The following is a 25,674-nucleotide window of genomic DNA, read 5'->3' as shown; positions in this document are numbered from 1 at the left end:
AGCCAAATGAAAAACTTTAATTTGATTTAGGTTTAATTTGGAGAATATTTTGTTGACTCTATTAGTAAATTCTGAATGCTCACAAGTTTGATTCTGTTTCATACGCCTTACAATGTTTTATATTTGTAAAATGATTTAGTAAGTATCTTAATAAAAAGAAAATTTAACATTTAGTTTCCTTAAATCAGTGTCACATTCATTATGTCATTTTATTCACATTTTGATTTCATATTTGAGAGACTGGCAAAATAAAAAGAAAGTCTACAGAGTGATATAATACAACAATCTAAGACCTGGAACTAACTAAGAATTTAAATATGATTGTGGTCAATTCTTTGGCATCATATCTTTGATTTTTAAACCATAAAGAGTAACACAGAATTAACAACAAAACGTCAAAGCTTCAAAAAGAAAAAGGACAGGCAGAACTTTTATGTATTAAGCAAACATATATTGTACTATGTAGTACTTAGCCCTGGGCTAAGCTGAGATACAGAAAAATCTAATTATGCTCTACAATTAAACATCTCACAAAAAAGATCTTATTTTGGAGATAAGAGTAATATAAACAATTAATGTCAATAAATATAATGATAATTGCTATGGTAGCAGAATGTGTAAAGTACTGTGAGAGCACATAGGAAAGAAGAGTAAACCTATACAGGGACATCATCTCTGGAAAAATGACTTAATTTGAATCTTAAAGAATGAGCATTTTGAGATGCAAAGAGAAAATTTAAAAACATTCCAGGAGGCCGGCCTGCTGGTATAGTGGTTAAGTTTGCACCCTCTGCTTCAGCGGCCCAGGGTTTGGCATGACAGGGTTTGGCCAGGCTGTGGCATGACAAGCATTCCACATACATAATAGAAGATTGAAGGGCCAGCCAGGTGGCACAGTGGTTAAGTTCACACGTTCCACTTTGGTGGCCTGGGGTTCACCAGTTTGGATCCCAGGTGCGGACCTACACAGCACTTGGCAAGCCATGCTGTGGCAGCCATCCCACATATAAAGTAGAGGAAGATGGGCACGGATGTTAGCTCAGGGCCAGTCTTCCTCAAGCAAAAAGAGGAAGATTGGCAACAGATGTTAGCTCAGGGTCAATCTTCCTCATAAAAAAAAAAAATTCCAGAACAGCTTTTGCAAACAAATTCTGTATTCAGTGTATCCAAAGCATATCATGGGAAAAATAGAAGAAAAATTGACATAAGACTAGAAAAATAAGTTGGAACAAATCCTCAAGGAGCTTTATATGCCATGCTAGGAATTTCGTCTTTATCCAAAATGCAATACTTAAAGTTTTTTAACTGGAAAGCAAGCCATTACTGTGTTATTAAGAGATCTTACTGTAAGTAAGGGCAGCTAGTAACACTGCTAAAAATAACAATAGCTTAAACATGATAAGAGTTTATTTTTCTCTCGTATGAGAGTCCAGATTTAGGGAGTCAAAAGCTGGTTTGATAATTATGCAATGTGACTGGGAACCCAGACTCCTTCTCCTCTCAGCTCAACCATCCTTAGCATGTCATTTGTTTCCTCACTCTCATGGTCATATGGTAGCTGCTGGAGCTCCAATGATCATGTCAGTGTTGTAGGCAGGAAGAAGGAAGAAATGTAAAGGACAAAAGGGTATACCTTTGAGCTCCCTTTAAATTGTTTTCCTAGAGGCACCCATCTATCTGCTTATATCTAATTGCTAACTCCATGTACAAGGGAAACTGAAAAAAAAAATGTATTTAATGTGGCTATACTGCCACCCCAACAATATAGGCTCTCTTGACAAGAAGGAAAGGAAAAATGTATGTTAGGTAAGAAACTAGAGGTCTCTGCTGTAATTAGATTTGTTTGTTAGAAAGATAATTATAGTTACAACGAGGAAGATAGATTGAAGTAGAAACAAACTAATTAAACTGGTAGGAGTCTATTTCAGTCTTTGTGGCAAGAGGTATTAAGCTGCAAAATTAAAACATGGCACTGGATATGGAGATAAGAGGTAATATATCCACGAGAAATAATCAATAGGATTCAGTAACTAATTGATGGAGAGTGGTGGGAGAAGGCTAAGAGGAGAGCAGTGTCCCTAGGACTTAGCAGAGAGCCTCACACATTTTTAGCACTCAATAAATACTTTTTTAATGAATTAATTATTTTGGTGGATGATGATATTAGTCAAGATTACAAATAAAGGAAGAGAATTAGGTTAGAGGTGTCAAAGATCATTTATTAGGTTTTAAATGCATCTATTTTGAGCCTCCCAGGGCTCATCCAAATGGAGAAATCAAATCAGCAACTAGAAATATGGGTCTAAGACTTAACAAAAAGATATGAAATAGAAATATATATTTAAGAGTCAATAATGAATAGATATGTAGTTGATAAATGAAGCCATGGGAAAGATAAGCTAAATAACAGAATATAGACCACAGATTGAGGACAAGGCCTAAAATAAAACCTTAAGGCATACTAGTATTTACTATAGGTTGAGCAAGAAAAGGTAAAACTGGATTTTGAGAAGTAGTTATGAAGAAAGCAGGAGGGGAAACAAAAGCAAACAAAGAAAATAATGAATAAGAAAGCAAAAGAGAAGGTAGTTTTAAGAATGAAGATGTGGTCAATTGGGTTGAGTGCCTTGGAGAAGTAGTCACCAATCCTGAGTATTATTTGCCCCAAAGAGGGTGCTGACTACCAAGAGTCTAGGTAGAAAAAGTCAGGAGTTTCCGTGAAAACAAATGACACAGACATCCACCCAATGGAATATTATACAACTTTAAAACAATATTGGGGAAACGCTGTATGGACTGATATGGAAAGATCGCTGACAGGTAGATTTAGATGAAGCTAATGAGGTTTAAGTTTCCGGAGCCCTCACTGTCTTGGCCCCTAAATCTAATTTTATAATAGTAATTTTGCGTTATTTTTTCTTAATAAGGTCCTCCAAATTGTATAGGCCTTATACTCCCATGCAACCTCGATATATCCCTGATTGCTAGCATATATTGTTAAGTGTAAAAACAAGGTCCAGATCAGTATGCATAATACTCTGCCTTCTATGTAAGACAAGGGGAAAATTAGAATATATATTTATATTTGTTTGTATGCACTTAAAGAAACAGTGAAAGAATGCACAAATGACCAGTGAAAGCAAGACTTCCAAATGTGTATCTATTTGTTTTTTGATTTCTGAATATGAATATATTACATATACAAAATATTAAATTAATATTTTAAGAAAATTCAATGCTATGGATGAAGAGCAAGAACAAAGTTGTGAAAGACAACTATTTATTTGTCTGTTAGTTTATTCCCAAATTATGAGAGTTAAACTAAAAGTTCACCAAGTATGAATGATAGCTGACCTTTCCCCTTGCTACAAAGAAGGACAACAGATTGGGGATTTCAATGAGGTCATAAAATTGTCAGAGTGAGAATATTAGAGTAAAAGAAGTGGAAAGGTTGGAGCTCATGGATTAAATGAGATAATAAAGCCCTAATACACAGTAAGTACTCAAAAAATGTAGGCTTAAATTATCATCAGTGAATGAGAGGTAGTGACTGGGAGGTCATTAGATAACAGCAACAGGAAGCAGTGGTTGTAAATTGACCTCAGTTAGTTTTAAAATTAGTTTTAAGTTCTCTTTGGTAGACAAGAAATGGTGAGGGTTTTAGATGTTAGGTATGCTAATTAGGAAGACAATCAATATATAAAGCCTAATAGTATCTGCCTCAAGAGGATTGGTCCTTTATGATTAGAATATCCAGCAAACCATCCAATAACTGTGCATTCTTCACTAGTATATTATGCCATTGCCCCTTGATTAGAGAAACGGGCTGTCTCTAGACGTCAGTTTGAACTAACCATACATAATATACTGTTTTGCTTAAATATTTTAAGGTAAATAACAAACATTGTAATAGTGGAAAGTCTGATGACATATGGGTTTTTTCAAGGAGAAAGGAGGAAAGACAGTTCAGAGGTGTCAATGGAGAACTAAAGTCACCTACCCTACCTTCAGGCCTTCAGTTATTTGTAGCATGTGATGGGAAGAAAATAATGTCTCCACTTATGAAGGCTACAGGAAAAGCAATATCCTTAAAAGACAGATGTGTTTCAACTCAAACAAGAAGGTGAAAAAAATATTTAGAGAAGTAGGGGAAATAGAGTATGTTGAGTACCAAAGAGCACAGTGAAAGACTTTGGGAACGTGGATGCCTTTGGGAGGTAGGGTTGGATTAGAGGTTGTGCAGAGTAGTAAGTGGATGAGTGTCCATATAATGTATGAACTTGAACAAGTTGCCTACCTTCTCTGTGCCTCAGTTTCCTCAGTTGCAAATTGGAGATTCAAATAGCATCTGCCCATAGGCTGTAATGAGGATTAAATTAGTTAATACTTAAAAAGTGCTTAAAAATATGTCTCTAACAGTAAGAGCTCAGTAAATATTAGTTGGTCTTTTTATATCTTCCCCTTTTCTCATAAGAATATTTATAAATTTTGTCAGAAATGTATGAAAGTATGAGATCAAATATAGTGGGTTTTGCATGCCAAAATAAAGAATCTGGACATTTATCAAGTTTCTTTTTCCTAGATAAATATTCTTAAAATTGGTGATGAGAATTATGAGGTAACAATTTCTCTTTGGGGAATTTTATGTCTAAATTTAAAATATTTACACTATTTTAAAAAAATGTTTTCTTTTTTAAAAAGTTTTAAAGTAGTATTTTATCATTGATCAATTAAATTTATAAAGAGATCATGGAAGATGAAGTGATTCTGTACTATTTGATCTTTCTTTATTATCCTTAGTTTTTCAAAAACCAGTTCCTCCATTAGAAGAGGCCCTCAAACAAATTCAGGAATCTAACTTAAAATCAGAAGTAATCCTTCCCTCTTCCCACAGATCAACAATAAACTGGAGGTGAGTAATTTATGATTATTATGTGTACTTATTAATGTATAATAATTAAATAGCTTTATAGTTGCTGAGTTTGTAGGTTTTTTCATTAGTTACTCCTCACCTCTGTTTTAGAGTTTACTATTTTATTTTCACAGATTAAGTTGAGGTAGAGTGGAATATAAATTGCTTCAAGAATAAGGCAAAATTCTAATTGTTGTCTTCGGTATTACAATGCTGCCTATGTTGAATAATTTTCTATGGAAACTATCATCAAAACCATTTTAAAATATTGATATTGGTTATTCATCTTTCCCAAGAGGAAAAAATTGTGTTGAATTTTAATGACATACATTTAGGTAAAAGGAGTAGCTTCATCATAGAAATGGTTTTTCCTAACTGAAAATCTTTCCTGGATCTCTTGAAAAAGCTGCAGTGTCTCCTAGTTCCTCACCAGATCAGTTTAAATGAATCATCTAGAAGCAATAGGATGGACCAACCCACCATAGAGTACCTCTGACATCCTCTGTTTTCCATTTATTTATTATAAATGCTTATTGAAGCTACTACATGCCTAGCACTAGATCAGGCATCGTCAAGGGGATATGGAGAAGTATAATATTGTAAAATACAATCCCTAGTGTATAATCTAGGAGAGAGGGGAAATAATGCTTTAAAAAGTATAGAATAGTACCAAATGAGTAATGATAATATTTGATATTTATTTATATAAATATATCTACAATTCAGACATAAATTATGTTAATATTTTACCTGTGCATAATGTTATTTACTAAAATACTTCCATTTTTAGAATATTTGTGGCCAATAGTTGCCTTGATCAGAGCTAAGAACAATTAAATTCATCCTGTCAGTCTTAATTATAGTTCAGGAAAGACCTCATGGAAAAGAAGACTCTTCAGCAAAGATTTGAAGAAAATAAGAGTTTATCATGAAACAAGTGGATACATGGTATTCCAGACAGAGGGGTGAGCATGTGCAAAGCCTAGAGTAAAGAAGGAATGATGTGTTTTAGGAGTAAGAGTATGGCTGAATGATAGAATGCAAAACACCAATAACTTGGCTAGATATGAGATTGGAGAGGTAAATGCATCTGTATGCTAAGGAATATAAACTTTATCCTGAGAGTTTAAGAGAAGTCAATGAAGGATTTTAAGCAGATGGATAATAACATCAACTTTTCTTTTTTAACATATCATTCCATTGTGAACAAATGTGCATAATGGATTGAAAGAGAACAAAACAGGAGGCTATCTCAATGTATGTAATTGAACTTATATGGATCTAGAGCTCGAGAGAGAGATCTAGGCTTAAAATATTTTGAAATCAACACAATGGATGAGGTTAGCCATGGAGAATATGTACTGTGATGACAGGACTAGGATAGAACACTGAAGAACAACATTTAAGGAAATGGGGAAAAAGAGAAGCCTGTAAATAAGAACACATGTTTGGTATAAGACTAGGAGAGGTGGTATCACGGAAACTAAGGAATTATAGAGTTTTGTGGAAAAAAACCAGCTTATAGAGACCAAATGGCTTCTTGGGAGTTAGTAACATAAAAAGTTGTATGAGTCAGGATCCTGGCAGGAAACAGGTGGCACAGTTAAAAAGGGTGACTGAAAAGTGGTTTAATAGAGGAACTGGGAAGCCAACAAAGGATGGTGAAGCACCCCCAGAACTGACAACACAGCCAGTATTACCACCACAGACCTGAACAGAAAAGAGCTGTAGCTCTAGAAGAGGGCTCCTGGACAGGACCTGTGGTCCTGGTAGAGGAACATTGCCACTGCTAAAGCAAGCCCAGCAGAGAGGAAGCCAGAGGAATAATTATCAAAAACCTCTTTCTTCTGTCACCCTCCCATCTCTTGCTAGTGCTTTCCAAACTTAGCCATAAATCAAAAGGCAAGGGATCATTCAGTCTCTGCCAGCAGAGATAAGTGGAGAAGTGTGGAATGTGAATCTGGAGGGGCAGAGAGAATATCCAGCACAGAAGCAATGTGTCCACTATATTTCACAACAAAAATATCATACTGGTGACTTTTGTCAGAGCAATCTCAGTGGAGGGATGGAGACAGAAAAGAGATTGCAGAGAGTTGAAAAGAAATGGAGAGCAAGAAAGTAAAGATAACAAGTATAGCTTGGCTGTGAAAGAAAAAGAGAGATAGAGCAATAGCCAGGGGGAATGTGGGGCAAAGATATGGCTTTTTCCCTTAAGATGGAATAGATCTTATCATGTTTAAGTATGGATGTCAAACTGATGAGTAACAGAATTGCAGTCTAGAAAAGCAGAGGAGGATAAAAATGTGAAGTGTCTTAAGTACCTATTCTGTACCGGGCATTGATTAGCACTGTTTACACCTATGAATGAGACATAGCCCTTTGCCCAAGAAGGTTTACATTACATTAAACTATAATACCACACAGTTACATTATAATACCATATAATGATATTTACATTACAATACACATGTAATACTAGGTAATGAAGGCTGTTACAGAAATATTAGCAAAGTGATAAAGAAGTACAAAATTTAAAGTTGGAAAGAAGCCTTAAAGGATGAGTATGAATTGTCTAATGAAGCCTCGGTTGGGTTTAGGCATGTTCAGGCCTATAGTATTGTAAATACAATCCCTTTTAGGGTCCAGGGGGAGTTGAGGGACAAAAATTTCCAAATCATTTAGTATAGAAGTAATTTACGTTTTTGTATACAGGCTTTCTTCACTCTCAGGTTTTTTTTTCTGTGTAGCAGTTGTTATCCTTTGTGTTATCAGATATTTTCAATTAAAAGAGCACTTTGGGGGCCAGCAGGGTGGTATAGTGGTTAAGTTCCCAGGTTCCACTTCAGCAGCCCGAAGTTCACAAGTTCAGATCCCAAGCGCAGACCTATACATCGCTCATCAGGCCATGCTGTGGTGGCATCCCATATACAAAATAGAGGAAGCCTGGCAGGGATGTTAGTTCAGGGACAATCTTCCTCAAGCAAAGAGGTGAGGAATCTTCCTCAGTGAAAAAAAAACAACTCTTTGTACTATGAATGAAAGGGTGGACTTTTTTTGTTCAACAGTGTACAGTTCCTTGAAGTCTTAGAAGAGATAAAGTGTCATAATAACTTTGATTTCTCTATAGCAAACAAATATATTGTTGTCATTATACCAAATCTGTGCTAGGACCTTAAATAACATACGTCATCTTTGTTTTGTGAGAAATGACCTCCTTTCTAAACTAGAATACATAGTTTTTATTTGTTATTGCAATATACTATTATGACTGTGATGTCATGGTACCTATATCTGTCTGGGTATATGTACACGTACACACATATAAGTGTTATGTATTTGGAAAACGACAAATGTATACAATATGTAGAGAGAACACTATGGTTCACTTACTCCAAAATTGAGCTTCTCTCCACAGGTAACTAACAATATTAAATAATGTGTGAAAATGCTTTGTAAACTATAAAATGCTGTAAAAGCATGAAATCTTGGAATATTAAAGATCAGGTATTAGGCGAATAGAAATATTTATATGTGCTATTTATTGAAAATATAATTAAGCTACAAATATTGATAAGCTATTGTCACATTAAAAATACATTTTCTGTGGAGTATAAGCCTAAAATGTGTTAAAGAATAAAATAATGCCAAGAAATGGGAAGCTTCCAAGGAAGTAGAAGTATATCAGTACTCATAAATGATTGTTCTAATGTGGAAAATATTAATGGTAGATAAAAATAACAAGATGTTGGTAATGTGATAATCTAAAAAAGAAAAAAAATGTTTGAAAAAATCGAGGGCACTCACTGCTTAAGCCTCAAGAAAAATCAGAGAATTTTGTCCATATGAAAGTAGAAGCAGCTTTAGGAAATAATGAAATATAAGAATATTAATAAAGGACTAACACTAAAAATGTAAGTAATCGGCCTTCCGTTGCAACCAAATCCTTATCACAAGGATAATATACTTGACCCTTCTGGTAGATGTAGAGTAAAAGAAGCTATATTTCCTGCCATATTAAATTTTTATGCTTTAAGGTGGTGATGTTAGATATCTATCTCCAATATCCATGTAATTTGTGGTGAGACAATTGATCCTGAACTACGTGCTACCCTGAGAAATCTGGCCAGAGCTGAGCAGTGATTTATTTGACCTCTATTTGACTTTTGTACTAGTACTTCAAACCAGATTTTCTGGACCATATTCATTATCTGTATGACTATCAGGCTTCTGAAAGGTGAAAATATTTTAAGAGCAAGGAATGAGAAAAGGGGAACCTAAATAAGCTATGTACATTTCTCAGCCCATGTGAGAGGACACTGGTTGAAAAGAAGAACATCATGCATGGACCCTCAGGCCAAAAAAAATACGAATCAAAAGCCTAGAGGCAGCCCAATAAACTAAACAACCATCTTAATAAGGCTGTCTTTCTACCCGCCTGTCCAAATGCTTTTCCACCTGTGCAGATCCATTCCTGCCTGTCCAGCTGTCTCCACACCTGGCCCCTACTTACCTGATCAGCTATCTCCTTCACGGGCCCCATTTCTATCATACCATTCCCAAATTATTCCTAGCTATCCAACTGTTTCTCCTACCCGCCAGCCCCGTACCCTGCCTATCCCTCCCTCTGTCCCCTCTGCTCTTCCAAAGACCTTTTTACCAGCCCCATTACTGTCCTCCCCAGTCAAATATCTTCCTCGCCCTCCAGCCCCAGTTACTTCCAGCTTTTCTAGCAGTCTCCCTCGCCTACCAGCCCCAGTTCCTTCTGGCCCACCTGACCATCTACCCCACCCACCCCAAAGTTCTCCAATCACTCCTGATTCTGACTCACAGAGCAAGTTATTTTACAAAACTTTTAGACCCAAACATTTCCTTCCAGCACAGCGTTCTACCCCAGCCACTCTAATGCCTGCCCTTGTTCGTCGTTCCCTTCCAGCTCGACTGGTTGTTTCCCCAACCCCTTTGGAAGCTCTCCCTGTTTTGAAGCCTTCCTGTTTGTTCAGTCATCCCCCTCATCAACCAGTCCCCACTCTTTCTTATATCACTCCGTTGCCTGAACATCCTGCTAGTTTAGATACTTTTCAGTCAGACCAGCAATCTGTTCCACAAATCACAACATTGTCAAATCTGCCCCAGGCCTTTGTAGACCATCCATCTGCCTCAGTTCTCTCCTGTCCACCTCCCTGTCGTTCTCCATCCTCTTCTTTGTCTCTGTCTCCTTCTACTTCCACATCCTCTTCTTCACCCTCTATACAGGCTTCTTCCTCTTCATCCATTCTTTCCTCCTCTTCACCCTCCTCTTCTACTTCTCCATTTTTACCTCCTTCATCTATCCCTCTTTTTTCCTCTCCTTTGCAATCAGCTCCCTCTCCGTGGTTGCCCCCAACATATTTAGATTTTCCCCCTCCAGTTCCTCCTGTATCTTCTTCCTTTATGATTTCTTCTTCCTTTCCCCCCATGCTTCACTCTCCCTCTCTTTCTACCTCCCCATCTCCTTTTATTCCTATCCATCCCTTCAATCCTCCTCACTGGGGGAAGAAAGTAGAGAAGAGAAGAGAAGCAAGTGGAGTAGAGAAGAAAGAACTAGAGAAGAAAAAGTTGAGAGACGACAACTTTAAAGGTAAATAAATTGAGTTTATTAGATATTTTGTAGATTTAGCAATATTTTGTTTGGGAAGGGTGATTGAAGGGAAAAGGACTATGTAAGAGTAGGAAAGCCTAAAAGGAAGAGAGAGAAACATCCTCTCAGTGTTCAGGAACTTGTGTTAAATACCTTCTTGCCCTCCCTGATCTCCTTGTGGTCTCAAAAGGATAGTCAGGAATCTAGTAATCATTGACCTTGACTATTTCAGTCTGTCCAAATAAAGATATATATGGGTATTGGAGATAGGTATACGTCACATGTGGCCATGTGTCACCTTCCAAAATATTTTCATCCTCATTGAATTGGGAATAATTCAAATGAATTGGGAGTAAATGCACTTGGGATTCACACTAAGGCCCTAGTCAGCTATTTGATATACCTCATCCCCATCCACTCTGCCCTGCAAATCTTCCTTTGTTCTTTGCTTTTCACTTTGTACATACACTGAAATGTAACATGCTATAAGTTTCCAGAAGATGCAAAATTTTAATAGAAGCTGATGTCATTCACTGATAATCTTTGGGTGGCACTTTTGCACACTAAAAGTAGACTCTGCATTAAATGTATCCCTTCTGTGGCATGAAAACCATGCTTATGTTTGTGGTACACCTGAGAACAAATATGTACACTCTCCTCCATGGAACAAGATCCAAGCTCCCAAACCTAGTAAAGTAGATGGAAATTCCTGACAAGCAAATTTTCTATTTTCTGTCTGCTTGAATCTTCAACTAATTCTATTAGCATTAAAGGAATGCCTACTAGCCATGACACTGGCCTCTGAACTAATGGGTAATGCAGCATATTGTTATCCAGATAGGAATGCTCTTAAAGAACAGAGGACTGACTCTATACATCTGTAGGAATTCCTTCTACATTTATCCCAAACAATAAAGGAATAGGACTTAATAATCAAAGTCATGAATAATTCCTACATGGAGGTGGAGTGCTTTATTGGCACTATAATCCCACAAACATTTTTATTCTATTGTTGACTGCCTTAATTCCCATTCTAATATGTCTATATATTTCTCCAATATCCTTATATGTGATTATCTGGACATATACACACACATATTACCTGAATGTAATATATATATAAAGAAGTTTATTTAAATGTACTAAACATTTTTTATGTATGGTTCACAGAGCTATAAATAATGCCTTGCTTTCATCATTGTCAAAAAATGATCAGAAGCATCAGAAACATCTCTTATCCAAAATCAATTGTGATAAAGAAATGAAGGAAAACAGCAGGGCAAACTTGACTGCTAACAAAGATGTGTTCCAGCTTAAACTGGAGGAAACTCAGAAACTCCTAGAAGATCAGCATCTAAGCAGTTTGCAAGTATGAAACTATAAATATTTTATTAATATTTTAATATCTGGTAATAATTCTGTCCCATTTTTGCTGTGTTCTCCACTAAAGACATGTATGCCATTAGCCAAGGTTAGGATGTGGATGAATCAGTAAAAATTCATCACAGATACAAGAGAAATAATTTTTTAGTTTTTCCCTTTTACTCATTTTTCTCTCTGCTTCCTCTATTTTTTTCCATCATTCGTGCTTAGAAAAATATGCTTTATGACTGTTATTTCCTGACAAACATGAAAGCTATTTGAAAGTGCAATGTAATATAAGTATCATTGTTAGAGACTGGATTATACAAAGCAACCTGAAAATTGTAATCCATGTGGACATTAGATCCTTAATGAAAATATGGCACAATTAGCTAGAAATGGTGTTTCTATTCTGTCTCTAGCAGGGAATTTATTTTGATATTTTCCCACAAACAAGTATAGATTTCAGCTGATTTTCCTGAACTGTTCATGTATTTTATTTTTCATGAGTAATTACACATATTTATGAGATTCTTAATAGGCCAATATCAGGGTTAAATTCTTAACTTTGGCCTGATTTAGCCAACAACTGAGCAATAGTGGCAAGGCTAAAAAAGCAAAGCAGGAGAATTCTTCTGGCTATGATGAAGTGCTTTCCTGCCATAAACAACTATACTTATGAATAAGATATATGAAACAACTGTTTTTAGACATTAGACAACAGAGACTGCAGGTATGATCTTGAAATAAAGGGAAATAAATGAAGTAAGCCCTATGATCACAAAGGCTTTTTACCTGGTCACGTTCTCTGGACAAGCCTCAAAAAAAATCCCCAGGTAACCCAACTACCTGTCAAGAAAACCCTGAACACTCTCTTAAAGAAGACTGAAATCTAAACATACAATATAATGCTTACAGTGTCCAGCATTCAATCAAAACTTGACATGTATAAAAAGCAGGAAAATGTGACCCATAGCCAGGAGAAAAATTAGTCATTATAATCAGACACAGAAATTACAGAGATGATAGAATTCATAGACAAGGATTTTAAAACTGTTTTTATAAATATTTTCAAGGAATTAAAGTAAAAATGAACATAATGAAAAAAGTTATTTTTAAAAAAACTAAATAGACCTTCTAGATCTGAAAAACATATCTGAAATGAAAATTTCACTGAATGGGCTTAACAGTGCAGGCATTACAGACAAAAAGATCAGTGGACTTGAAGACATAACAGTAGAAATCATCCAAATTGAAGGGCTGGAAGAAAAAGACTGGAAAAGAATTGACAGAATGTTAGTAACCTGTGAGACAATATCAAGCAACTTAACATACATTTAATTAAAGTCCCACAAAGGAAAAAGGGAATGTTTAAAGAAACAGTGGCTGAAAATGTTTTAAATCTGATGAAACTATAAATAAACTGATTCAAGAAGCTCAACAAACTTCAAGAAGGACAAGTGTGCTCGCATGTTCACATGCACACACACACCCTGACCAAAGGCATTTCAAAATTGAATTAAGCCAGAGGGAAAAAAAGATACATTACATGCAGGTAGACAAAGATAAGAATGGACCACACTAACTTCAAGCCAGAAGACAGTGAAATAACATTTTTAAAGTTCTGGGGAATAAAAACACTACCAACCTAGAATTCTGTATCCAACTAAATACCCTTCTAAGATGAAGGCAAAATAGGCATTTTCAAACAAACAGCTGAACACCACTGCAGCACACCAGCGTCTGCACTATAAGAAATGCTTCAGAAAGTTTTTCAGGCCAAAGGAAAATGATATCAGATGAAAACTCAGATATATAGTGATGGAAACCAGATTAGTGGTGGTTAGTGATGCGTAGATATTGACTACAAAGAAGCATGAGAGAACTTTCAGCAGATGGAAAGGTTCTATATATTGTTTGGTATGGTGGTGATGGGCGAATAATTTGTCAAAACCCATCAGACTATACATTTAAAATTAGTGCATTTTGTTGTAGATAAGTATACCTCAATAAAGTTGATTTGAAAACTAAAACACAAAGCATGTTAAGTCCAGTGCAGTTCATATCAGTAACTTACAAGAAAAACTTGAAGTTGATCATAATGTTTCATCTTTTAGTGGTGAGGAAAATTCTGGGGAGAAAAAAGTATAGTTTAGTGAAATCAGAAGGTGCTGAACTTCTTCTGAAGTGCTTTGGAAGATGAGGCCATGACAGACCTACGCAAAGAGAAATCTTAGAGCCATGGACATCACACTTATGTCTACAAGGACCTTTTAACCCAGATTTCTACATCTCACTAGATGCAATCTCAAAGGAAGCTCTTCAGGCCTGGTTTCCTTATCATTATCAATTAAAATAACTCAGTTCCAAAAATAGACGTTAAAGGAGCTGGGCTTTGTTTTGTTCTCTTAATTAGGTTAAGTGACCATCACTTTAAAAAAGACATCACAGTACCGAAGGATGTGATAAGCAGGGGGTAAACGCTAGTAATATCAAATTCTCTTGAATCGTTTTCAAAACTTATTTCACAATAATATATCAATAACCATTAACTGTACAAACAAATATTTTTATTCTGTAACTGATTTCCTTGATTGATTTCTTATTTTATTTTCTGGGCTAGAAAAATAATAAATGTTTGTTTAATACCAGAATATTTAAGTTTTCTAAAATTTTTGAAAAATCTTGAGGAACACTAATTTTCTTTCCTTGAGTCCATTTAACTTTTTGACTAGATTTTCAATTTAAAGTCTTGAATTTATTTCTACATTTGTGATACAGATTAATGTATTCTAGATGTGTGTGAGAAATTAGAAATATTTTTAAATATTTACCATACTTTGAAGTGATCGTGAAATTTTATTAAATACTGATAAGTGCCATGAACTTTCATTGAAATAGTTATAGGAATGTCTCTGGAATTCATGGGAATTATTCCTGTGCTGAATCTCCAAAAAGGAGTCATTAAAATCAATTTTTCTCAACTTTAAATACATATTAGAATTACCTGGGGAATTTAAAGATAATAATCCAGTACGTGGACCCCATCCAAGTATTAAATCAGCAGGATCCAGGCATAGATATTTTTACAAAGCTCCTTACATGATTCCAATATGCAGCCAGCACTGAGAACTCTACTATATAGACCATAAGATTAACTTTTATAAAACGATGTAGCCCTACCACCTGTCACAGAGCTTTTAGTCATAGAGCTTTTAGGAGCCTCATTCACATCCAGTGGAGGTTTCAGGAAAAAATACCATCTGTAAATAACTGTTTTTCGTAATTTCACATTCTGTTATGAAACCTTCAAGAAACTCCATACTGTGAGTGGAATAGCAATAGCAAAATTATTTTCTAAGATATACCTGTGGCTAGAATAACTGGGTAGTTACTTTAGGTGTAAAAATTAAGGCAGACAAACTTTATTGTTAAGTCTTTGTTAGTTCCCTCTTTTTCACCCTGAGGACTGCTCCAGAGATATAGATTATTTATATACCTACAGCGTTTATAGTCATTTTACTCTATTTTATACACCAAGGAGAATTGGACTCAGTAACAATGGTGTGTTGAATCGTTAATTTTGGCATTTAAAAATTTCTGTTATAAAACAATGTTCTTTTTTTTCTTTCAGAATTTTTGTGATGAAGTTAATCAGATAACAAATTCTGAAACCCTCTCAAGCGTAGACAGTCTTGAGGCTGGGGAACATGAAGAAATATATTTAACACTTAATAAGGAGCCTTCCACATCAGTTCAGCAGAATTCTAGTTTCCTCAAATCAGCAAATCTGCAATCAACTGATCTAAGCTGCTTTGATGAAGATAAACTGTCATTCTCTAAAACTCAACATATAAATAATTGGCTTACAAATTTAGATGATCCAAATACTCAGATTGTCACATCTTGCTCAGATATTTTTAGTAAACCTAATGCTCTACCTTCCTGTGAATGTTTTAATAGTAAAGAACAAACTGCATCTGCTCTGAGTAGAGCTGTGGAAAGAGCCACAGATACTGCTAATAATTCGGTAGCTTTTGTATATAGTCCACCTACATTTGTTCAAGATAAAAAAAGTGAAAAGACCTCTGAAACTAGTACTCTGAGGACAACTGACTCCTCTTCTGAAGCATTCAAAAGGGAAAGACCATTAGTTACTGACAGCCCAACGTTTAAATTCAGCAAAGCCTGGACCACTCCACATTCTCTAACCCAGGAAATGGCTACATTTTCAGACGAAAAGAAATATTCTGAAATAACTCAAGAAAAAAGAACTACTTCAATTCCTACTTCATTTGTACCTGTGGCAACGCCTTTAGTTTTGCCATCTAATAGACAATCAGCTAGGCCTTTACCAAACAGCAGTATACAGATAAAAGAAATCGACCCAGTGCAGTGTTCTGATAAGTTAGGGGAATTGAAAGATGTTAAAGATGAAAAGATAAAATATTTTAATTGTAATAAGGAAGAGTTGCCTTTATTTTCAAATGACCTTCAAGCTGCCTATATACCTCACAACTCTGATTCAAAAGATAAAAAACAGGAAATAGCTGAAACACCAACGTCATTGTCTAATATGATATCTAATTGTGACTTAGTTGCCCAACACAAAAAAAAGAAATATGACATTCATGAGAGAAATGGGGTGAAGTTTCTTAAAAGTATTTTAAAAAAAGAATCTAAGTACGAACATGATTGTTTTAAGACACTAGTTATAAACCAAGGCTTTGAGTTAGGAAGTCAAAAAGCAGCAGCTATCAGAGATAGTATTGAATTAACAAAAGAAAAAGGAAAAGGTGCAGAAATTCCAAAGACTATTAAAAAACTGAGATGGTTTGATGAAACTGGAGATGCAGAAAAAAATGCTGAAGATAATCATTCACTGAAGAATAGAACAGGAATATCTCAACAGTGGTCTCAACCATTCCACACTCAAAATGAAAGCGGTGCTGCCAACAACATAATTAGTGTTCCTGCCTGTGCTGTAAATTCTGCTGATAGAAAAAAGCCCAAAGATGATTCTAGCTCTGAAAATGTCGCTGCTTTAGGAGGACCTGGAAGAGACTATGTGCCTTTGAACTGTTTTATACCTTCAGATTATAACATTGCTGAACAAGCCTGGCCAGCCTCAAAACAAGAGGAAAGTAAATCCCCTGTATATAGTGGTGATTCTAAAACTCAGAAAGCTAATCCACAAAGAGGTGGAGCAAAAGTAGTTAGAAGAACAAGATCTGCTAAAGTCCAATCAGGCTTTATATACACGAACAGAAAAGGCACTGTTATTCGACCACAGTCTGCAAGCAAAGCCAACACATTTTTACAAGCTCAGGGTAGATTAATTGTACCTCATCCCCCTCCTAAATCTCCATCAAATATTAGGAGTCATAAAAATATACAAGCATCTCAATGTCAATCAGTAAGGTCTGAAAATTCTCAAAACATTATTACACATAACTATTTAAATTCAAAGCCTGTGCTTCCAACAGAAGACAAAGTGAATCAGTGGAATCAAGAAAGTAGTCTTCCACTCTCACGTGTTTGTTCTGACTTAGACACTGTGATGCCATCTCTACCTTATTGTTCTTCTGAGTGCCAAACTTTAGCAAAAGTAAATCATTCAAATGGCACTCACATGGTTGCTCAGCAAGATGGGACGTTACATTATACCCAAAGATGTCCTGTTTATGAAGAAAGTCATCATTCTGTGACTCTTAGAACTACTAAAGAAGAATCTGTTCCCTTGTGGAAAAGACAGTGTAATATTCTGGGTCAAAATGAAAAGGCTGCTGGTAAGAATAAATTTATATATTTTTATAGACAAAATATGTAACTTTTTAAATTCATGTGAAATTTTTCTTACTGAGGTATGGCAATGTGTACCTTATAGATATTAATATTAAATAATAACAGCCTTATAGAAATAACTTATTTCCCTTAATATTGTACCCTTGTCTCTCTAGTAGCTGAAGGTTTTAAGAGAACAACCCAAACTTTACTCAACTAAAATTAGAAACTTTTGCCAGCTTCCATTTTTTCCATGACTTTTCTTGTTCGTTTAAAAGAGGGAGAACAAAGAATAGGGTCTGATTCTTATCCCACATCATTCTGTCATTACCCCAATATTATAGTCAAAATTTTATCAAAGTAAGCACAGAGAAAAATATTGTTTAAATTATTCTAAATAGGTGAATAAATGTGGTTATAGTACTTTCTTTTATTTTTCTTTAAACTGTTTGTTAAACTGAATTGTTATAAGCTAACAATAAGTGTGCCTAACCCTCCCCTCCTCTTTCCAAAAGACTGGCAGTTCTACTTTTATCTGTTATGTATGTTGGTTTTCACATGGAGAAAAAATTATAGCATTCCTATAAAGATTTTTGAAAATTAATTCTCTATAGAATGCCATTGCCCGTAGTTGCTGGTTGAGTCCTGTAAAGCTACTTTCCTCTGAGGGAATTGACAAGAAGACTAGAAATAAATTTTCCTACTAGTAGGAATTAATTGCCTATTGAGAAATAGATAGGACTTGGGAAAAAATCATAAAAGCAACTCTTTTCTTTTCCCAAAGGTATGAATAAACCTTAAGAAGGTATAAAAAGAGGATTAGTTTAAAATTTAATATTCAAAGTCTTCTTCAATTAGACCATGAGATTTTAAGGACAAGAGACCTTTTTTGTAATTCATCACTGTATCCCAAATCCTAACAGTACCTGGCACTTAATAGGCACCAAAACTTTTCTTGAATTGAATGGACACAAGCCATATTAGCAGATGGGAAGCTAAATGCAAAGACTCTAATCTAAAAATCTTCAAGACTTATCTACAAAAACCTTGAGTTTAAAAAATTATTTCTTTCACTAAAGGTTTCATTCTCCTTTTATTCAGCCATTTTGCAGTGTAACTTAAGTTTTCATACTACTTCCAAAAAATGAAAGCATCATACAGATTTGATGTTCTAAAGTAAATAATGATAAATAAATTATGATGGTTACCTTTTTGGGGTTCCTAATCTATGCAGGTTACAGTGCTAAGTGCTTTACCCTTATTGTCTCATTTAAACCTCACAACAAGCCTGAAAAGTAAGTATTTTTTAAAACCTCATTTTGCAAAGAAGGAAATAAAATTGCCCAAAGTCAAGAGCTAGTAAATAGCAAAACTGATATTTTAATCCAAATATCTATGGCTCCAAGTCTAGGGTATCCTCCCTTACTTAAAGCAAACTGATTATGGACTTCAATAATATCTACAAAATACCTTTACAGTAACACCTACATAGTGTTTTATTGAATAACGAAGGACTGTAGATTAGGTGACACATCAAAAAGACCATCACCAATTGTTTTAAAGGCAAAACATTTGAATAGGCTTTTTACAAAGGATAGCCAAATGGTCAATAAACATATGAGAGCCTCAATCCTCAGGAAAATTCACATTAAAACAAGTAGATGCAACTCCACATATATGAATGGCTAAAATTTAAAAGATACAATACTAAGTAAGTGTTGGTAAAGATGTGTAACCCCTGGAAACACATATCTACTAAAGTTGAACATATGCATATTCAAGGACCCAGCAATTCCAGTCCAGGAGATTATGTGTGTATGTGTACATGTGTCAGAAATTCATTCATATGTAACCCAAAAGACATGTACAGGAGCTTTCTTAGCAGCTTGATAACCAGAACCTGGGATTATCTCAAATGTCCTTCAACACTGCAATATGTAAATAGAGTGAAATTCCATGATTCATTCAATGAAATACTGTAATGAAATGAATGAGCCACTAGTAAGAAAGAGTAACATGGATGAATCTCACACCATAATATCGTGTGAAAGAAGCCAGTCATAAAAATGCATACTCCATTTCTATCAGGTTCAAGAACAGATAAAACTATGCTGGGGGGTCTGTGGAAACGGGTAATGAGGGAAGATTTTTTCAGTGATAGAAATGTTCTGTTTCTTGACTCAGGTGGCTGTGCAATCTGGGTGTGAGTATATAATCTGTATACTTATAACTTGTGCATGTTTCTATAGGTGGTTATACTTCAGTTTTTTAAAAAGCCAAATGAGGTTGGCTTATTAAATACTTTGAAATCTGATTTCAGAAAGAATGCATTTTTTTTCTTTTCCAGGAAGGATTAAGAATACCTTCAAGGAATCAAAAATTTGATTACTAGAAAGGACCAAAGATACAATTGAGTTTAACTCTCATATTTTATGGTTGAGAAAATTCACACACATAATAGTGAAACTATATAGCCCAAGATGACACAGCTGGTTCAAAGAAGAGCCAGGATTTTGTTTTGCAGCTCCAGTGTTCTTACCTTAGAACAAACCTAGTTTTCATGAGATCAGAACTTTAATCAGAGACACTGAAGCAAATTGTTAAAAATTAGATAGTATTTACTATGTGCCAATCACTACGCTAAGCACTTTACATGTGGAAAAAAATCTAATTCTCCCAACAACTCTGTGAGGTAAATAGTGTTACTCTCATTTTATAAATGAGGAAACTGAGACAGACAGAGTTAATAACTTGTGTAAGTCATATAGCTAGTATAAATGACATAGCCAGGATTACAATGCAGGCATTCTGTCTCTAGTGTCTGTGCTCTTAGCTACTTAGCTATTAACCTTGTTTAAAAAAAGAAAACTCTCTATGTGAGGGGATGGAGGTGTTAACTAACCTTATTGTGGTAATCATTTTGCAATATATATGTGTATCTAATCATCACATTGTACACCTTAAACTTACCTATGTTATATTGTCAATAGTATCTCAATAAATCTGGAAAATATTAACTAATTTAGTTTAATTTTTAGAACTCTGAATAGTCACAGGTTTTTCATTGATATACATGAAAAAAATATTACATTGATCTATACAGTTTATGGAATGCACGGAGTGGCAAAGGAAGTCATTAATAAAATGGAGGATGGAATCAAGATTCAAAATCATCTTTACTAACTGAAATGATAAACCAAAACTAATGAAGTTCAATTTAGCAGAGATAACTGTAAAGTCATGTACTTGCATTCAATCTACTTTTTAAAGTTCTTTAAATGTGAAATATATCTCACATACAAAAGAATGTATGTAATATATAAGAACAAGTTAAAGACTAGTAATTAAAAAAGAACCCTGTACCCACTGCCCAGTTTTAGAAATGAAAATCACTAGTATCATTGAAATCTCATATGCTCCTCCCCTTCTATTACAGAAGTGACCACCATATAGAATTGTGTTAATTATTCATGTTTTTTAAATAATTTTACCGCATGTAAATGTGTCTCAAACAATATTTAGTTTTGCCTAGTTTTGTAACATATAAATGGAATCCTTTTGTCCCTATTCTTCTATGATTTGCTTTTTTCAATCAATTTAGTTCTTTGGATTCATTATTATTGATTAGTTTAGCTGTACTTCACTTCATTTGTATTCATTGCTATATTACATTCCATTACATGAATGTACAAAAATTTTTCATTCTATCATTGGACATTTGGGTTGCTTCCAGTTTCTTGCTTTTATGAACAATGCTTCTAAGAATAGTTTTGTATGTCTACTGATACACATGTTGCTGCATCGTAGGATATGTGTATTTTCAACTTTACTAGGTAATGCCAAATTATTTTCAAGAGCAATATATGGAACTTCCCCTTACTACATGCTCACCAAAACTGATACACTTTTTAGTGTTTTCAATTTTATGGGTGAGAAATGGTGTTTAATTATAACAATTTGCATTGCCCTGGTTACTAATGAATTGAGGACTTTTCATATATTTATGTTTTTATGTGCATTTCCTCCTCTGTGAAATGTCCACTGTTGATTTTTTTTCTTATTGATTTAAGTTCTTTGTATATTCTGGGATATATAGTTGTATGTGTTGCAGTTACTTTCTGCCACTTTGTGATTTTTGGTTTCACTCTTCTTGATGAATAAAAGTTCATTTTAATGTGGTCTTTTCCTTTGCAGCTTGCTTGTATGTATTTAGTTAGGATTTTTTTAAATTTTACAGTTCCAAGAAGAGAGATATTTGCCTTGACAACCATTCTTTTAAAAAAGAGGGAAAAAATCTGCACAAAACTACACACACACGCACAAAAAGTTTGCTATAGCTGTTAAAAGCTTAATATAATTTTATGCAATAATAACCAGATCTTTGAAAGTACTGCTGTATTCTACAATATTTTAGGCTATGTTCTAAGGGCTATTTAAACAAGCAGGGGTGACTCAGGACTTCAGAAGGAGGGGTTGGATCTGAAAACCAATTAAAGGAGCACAAGCCTAGCTGTGTACATATATTTAAAGGTTTATCGTATGAAAGAAGGAGAAAACAGAACTAAATGAAGGGGTAACAGTTGCAAGGATGTTTTCAGCTCAGCACAAGGAACGGTTTGGGCTAAAACCACCAACAATGGAGGAGGGTGCCCTATGGGGTAATGGCTCCCCATCATATACCATTCAAGCAGAGGTGAGTAATTTAGAGCTTTGAGTAAAAGGTTGAACTTCTAAGATCTCTTCTAAAGGCTGTAATTCTGTAAATGTCTCCAGAATTTTCTCTTACGTTTATAATTAAGAATACTACAAATTTAAAAATATACAATACTTTATTAAAGATTCGTAGCTTTATTTTGAGTTTTGGTAGTAAAACTATCATATCTAGAATTTTTATATGAGACTATAAAGTTGGCCAGATATGCCAGTACAAACTGTATTGTTTTTACAAAAATACCAAGGTTCTCAGCTATTATATTGATTAGGAGATAGTATTTAAGTGCATGTATGTGAATAGAACACTACATAAACAGTTTTAAGCATATAGTGTATCTGTTCCTGGGATCGATAGTCTACAATCCACAAAACTGAATGTTTACACAAAGAACAACAAAGCACAAAGAAAATAATTGTGCTACAGATCAAGAAAGTACAAAAATGTTGGTAGGTCCTACTTCCAGAAGATTTATGAACAGGCTGAAGGAAGGGAAAAACTCTTTTTTTTTTAAAGATTGGCGCCTGAACTAACAACTGTTACCAATCTTTTTTTTTTTTTATTGCTTTTTCTCCCCAAATCCCCCCAGCGCATAGTTGTATATTTTAGTTGTGGGTCCTTCTAGTTGTGGCATGTGGGACGCCACCTCAACATAGCCTGATGAGTGGTGCCATGTCCACACCCAGGATCTGAACCAGTGAAACCCTGGGCCACTGAAGCAGAGCGCGTGACCTTAACCACTCAGCCACAGGGCCGGCCACAGGAAAAACTGTTGATGTAGCAGTCATGTGGCCAAGGAAATTTTCACTTAAGGTATTTTTAAAGCTCTTCAAAAATGGAAAGAGAGAGGAGCCGGCCCTGTGGCCAAGTGGCTAAAGTTCTGTGCACTCTGCTTCAGCAGCCTGGTTTTGCTGTTTGGATCCTGGGCACAGACCTACTTAGCATATTTAGCATTTAGCTTACCCATATGCATGGGAACAAAAATGCTTTTTAAACTATAGGTCATGACTTATTAGAGGATTATGAAATTAACTTAATGAGTGGTGACCAGAACTTTTTTAATGAAATATAATTTTGAATCAAAATGTTCTAGAATAGACACTACCAGAGGGCATCATATATCATCAGGGTAAATAAGTTTCACAAAATTGTGCATAAATATGCATCGTGGGTAACACTGCCAAATCTATTTCTTTCTGTGAGACACAGTCAAATCAGAATGAAAGTTAATAGCACAGAGAGTAAGAGCTAGAATTTTAGATTTTAGAGACTAACTGCTTGGAGCTAAATCCCAGCTTTGCCCTTTACTGGCTCTGTGACCTTGGGCAAGTTACTTATCCTCTACTGTGCCTGAATTTCTTTATCTGTGAAAATAGTAATGATAATAGTAGCTATAGCCCTTGGAACAATGCCTGGGCAATCATAAATGCTCAATAAATATTAGGTAGAACTCTAAAAGGTCAGGTGTTCAATTACTAGCCAACTTTCTTGAAAGTTGAAAGCTTTTGTGTCTTTGTTGTTATATAGATATAGATAGTTATATATAAAGTTTTATATGTAGTTATAGTAGATGCATAAATATATATGTATAGTTGTATATAGAAATATATATATATAACTATAGTAACATGACTTAGATTCACTATTCAAACTTATGTTCTCCAGTACGTAATTTCAGAGCTAAAAATATTTTCGTTTTTTCTCTTACCTGAACTCTTATCACAAAACCACACATGCACACACTCGCATGTACTTCCCAAGACATTTGTGTTTACACACATACTTATAGTCTATGCCCCAGATGAACTGAATTTTCCACCTCTCAGCAAGAAACTTAACTATCCATCATTGTTACTTTACACCTTTGAACGTAATGTTCTTTCTGACTCGGAGAGTTCCTTCCACTTGGGAACCAACTACTCCTTTAAGACCAAGCTCAGCCATTACCTCTTGATTCTCACAAAGACACTCTAGCTTCTGTGCTTTCACTTAATTCTATTTCTAGCTTTACATACAATTTATTCCTTTTACTGTAATAATCCATTTAAATTCATATCCATTATTCTAGACTAATGGACTTCAAGATTTCTTTATTGTACTGCTATTAATAAAAACTATGAGCACATATTGTATATATATGCCATACACATGTATTGCTGTACTAATGTATACATTAAGTACCTTAACCAGAAATAGAAATTTGTAAAGAATAAGATAAAGATGAAGTACAAACTTTTAAAATAATTTTTAAATTTTGTATTTTATAAATAAAACACTTTAAAATAATTAATAAAATAATTTTATGTATTAATATATCCAGTACTTTTTCTCTCATATATTATTAATAATCCTCCGAATGCTTAGTTTCAAATGTCTTAGCAATTATGATGACTTCATTTCACGTACCATAATTAGCTAATATCTCAAGGCACATTATGCATTTAGGGTGAAGTTTATTGTTATAGTTTTTTGATAATTTTTTAATTTGTGATCCTGACTTTGTTACAAATATAATTATACTGTCATTGTTATTATGTGGCAAAGAGTTTGTAATGAGAATAAGAGATGTGTCAGCTCTGCCTTTTTCTTATTCATCTGTGCTTGTATTATTAGTATTATCTTTGATCTATGATTTTGCAAGAATGTTTTCAATTAATCTTGCAAAAATCATAGGAAGATTAGAAATATCCATGTATCCACCATTCATTTTAAATAATAAAACATTACACGTACAGTGGAAGCCCTACAAAAGTGTTTTTTAAGCCTCTTTCCCATTTTGTGAGGACTCATCCAGATACTATGAGATATCCATAAATCCACTTACCAGGGCACACATAAAATTTAGTATATAGCAGAAAGCAGAAGAGCACGATGAATGATAGCACTGCCAACCTCACACACTTAGAACCTCTACTCTTCTCCCAAGACCACTGTTCACTGAATGCAATACGTGAACATCTGCCTTGCAAACTGACAGGGATGCCAGTGTCAACCATATATTGCCATAGTAACATTTAATTTATAATTTTTAGATAATAGATATAAATTAGAATTCTAATATGTTCTTCCTGCACAGCAGAGATTTATTTTGCATGTCCTCCTGACGTTCCAACACCACACTTTCGAGGTCACTGCTCTAAACTATAAAACCCTCAGAAGCAGATATTTTGTTTAATTCATGATTGTAACTGTGCCATGCATAGCACATGTAAGAGAAGCTTATAATGTGGTGGATATATATTATCTACTCAATTTGTCTAACTTTTGACATTGTGCTGGCATTTGTTT

The 25,674-nt window shown here is 34.7% G+C and overlaps 1 protein-coding gene across 4 annotated transcripts in view; it reads left to right on the top strand.

The window, feature by feature from the left end:
• The window catches only part of CEP126 (centrosomal protein 126), a 71,122-nt gene that overhangs the window by 29,152 nt on the left and 16,296 nt on the right, over positions 1–25,674 (top strand). Inside the window, exons 4-7 of one of the 4 annotated variants that reach the window (XM_070490386.1) lie at positions 4,801–4,912; positions 11,700–11,898; positions 15,526–17,680; positions 20,023–25,666. In XM_070490386.1, the coding sequence (XP_070346487.1) occupies positions 4,801–4,912; positions 11,700–11,898; positions 15,526–17,680; positions 20,023–20,060 (2,504 nt within the window). In that variant the 3' untranslated portion in view covers positions 20,061–25,666. Of the gene's footprint in view, positions 1–4,800; positions 4,913–10,447; positions 10,530–11,699; positions 11,899–15,525; positions 17,681–20,022; positions 25,667–25,674 lie in introns of those variants that run through there. The other 3 variants (XM_070490387.1, XM_044752696.2, XM_014864321.3) reach the window with 3 other exon arrangements.

Source organism: Equus asinus, chromosome 20 (genome assembly GCF_041296235.1).
Source record: "Equus asinus isolate D_3611 breed Donkey chromosome 20, EquAss-T2T_v2, whole genome shotgun sequence".
Lineage (NCBI taxonomy): Eukaryota > Metazoa > Chordata > Mammalia > Perissodactyla > Equidae > Equus > Equus asinus.
Note: the sequence above shows the minus strand (reverse complement) of the source record. Positions and strands in the feature narration are given on the sequence as shown.